General features: G+C 49.3%; 1 protein-coding gene across 1 annotated transcript; it reads left to right on the top strand.

The window, feature by feature from the left end:
* The first annotated feature begins 730 nt into the window (after positions 1-730).
* On the top strand, positions 731-1,187 carry LOC137272428 (uncharacterized). The gene has a single exon (XM_067804809.1). It carries the CDS (start codon positions 731-733, stop codon positions 1,184-1,186), a length of 456 nt encoding a protein of 151 aa, XP_067660910.1. The 3' UTR covers position 1,187.

The following is a 1,187-nucleotide window of genomic DNA, read 5'->3' as shown; positions in this document are numbered from 1 at the left end:
CATAGTGTGAGTGTAGTGTCAAATTCAGATTGTGACACCATAATGTGTATATGGTCATGTCGTCACTGAGTGTCGCCACTCAGTGTTACCGTAGTGTGAGAATGATGTTACCGACATATTGTACGTCTCCAAAGAGTGTGCATGGTGAGGCCGTCATTTTGTTGTTACGCCGTCATGTGTTGGTTAGGTGGTTGTTTAACGCCGCACTCAGCAATATTCCAGCTATATGGCGGGGCACTGTATACAATCGGGTCTAGGCCAGGCAATCCAGTGATCAACATCATGAACATCGATTTACGCAAATGCGTCTTCACAGGTGCCGTAATATGAGTGAGGTCACTTTGTGGGACGCAGTAGTTTATATGATGTGGGAACGGAGGCGTTGAGGCGGCGCACGTACTGTAGTTGGGATGGTGTAGTCACTTTGATAAGTCGTCGTAATGATGATCTTATAACTCTCAGTACCTCGTTATAGAGGTATCATTGCCACATGTCATTGGATTCATCGCCGTTATGTAGGTATGGTGCGCCGTCGGTTTATGTCTTCGTAACGTAAATGTGACGTCGTCACGTTGTCATAGTCAGGTACGTGACAATCGCCTTAGGGACCCTCACGGCACTGACATTACACACTGATATCGGTCTATTGTTGCCCTTCCAGATTGCCACGTCACTAGGCCCTGGTACATCGGCTACATCGACTTCATTCACTCCCAGGTCGTCTACAGCAATGGCGTTCAGCTTGACCTTTCAAAGCATCCTGGACAACAACATCCGACACATCTATAGTGGCACACCGATTAACATGGCGTACCGTCACTCCAAGGAGTACCCAAACATGGACCAGCTCCGGCAACAAAAGGACAACCAGTACCTCAAGGACTACGTCCTCAGGGTGTCCGAATACAGAGCGGACTACCGCTGTCTCGTGCCACGTGCACCGGCCTTCCGTATCCTTTCCCGCCACGAAGTCGACGAGATCGTAGAGCGTCTTAACACGCCAAGGTCAAGAAATACGGACAAGGACGAACAGAAACCACAACGTCAAAGTGAACGTCAGGTGAGTAAAGAAGAGGTGGAAGCTATCACGGAGCGTCTCTATAACAACGTTACCAAGGCGACGACTGTGAGGGTGAATCAGACCCGTGATGCCGGACATCCACCCCTGACAAAGATCGACGTATAGA

The sequence above is a fragment of the Haliotis asinina genome, chromosome 2, assembly GCF_037392515.1.
Source record: "Haliotis asinina isolate JCU_RB_2024 chromosome 2, JCU_Hal_asi_v2, whole genome shotgun sequence".
In the NCBI taxonomy this organism is placed as follows: domain Eukaryota; kingdom Metazoa; phylum Mollusca; class Gastropoda; order Lepetellida; family Haliotidae; genus Haliotis; species Haliotis asinina.
This window is presented reverse-complemented; position numbering and strand designations above follow the sequence as displayed.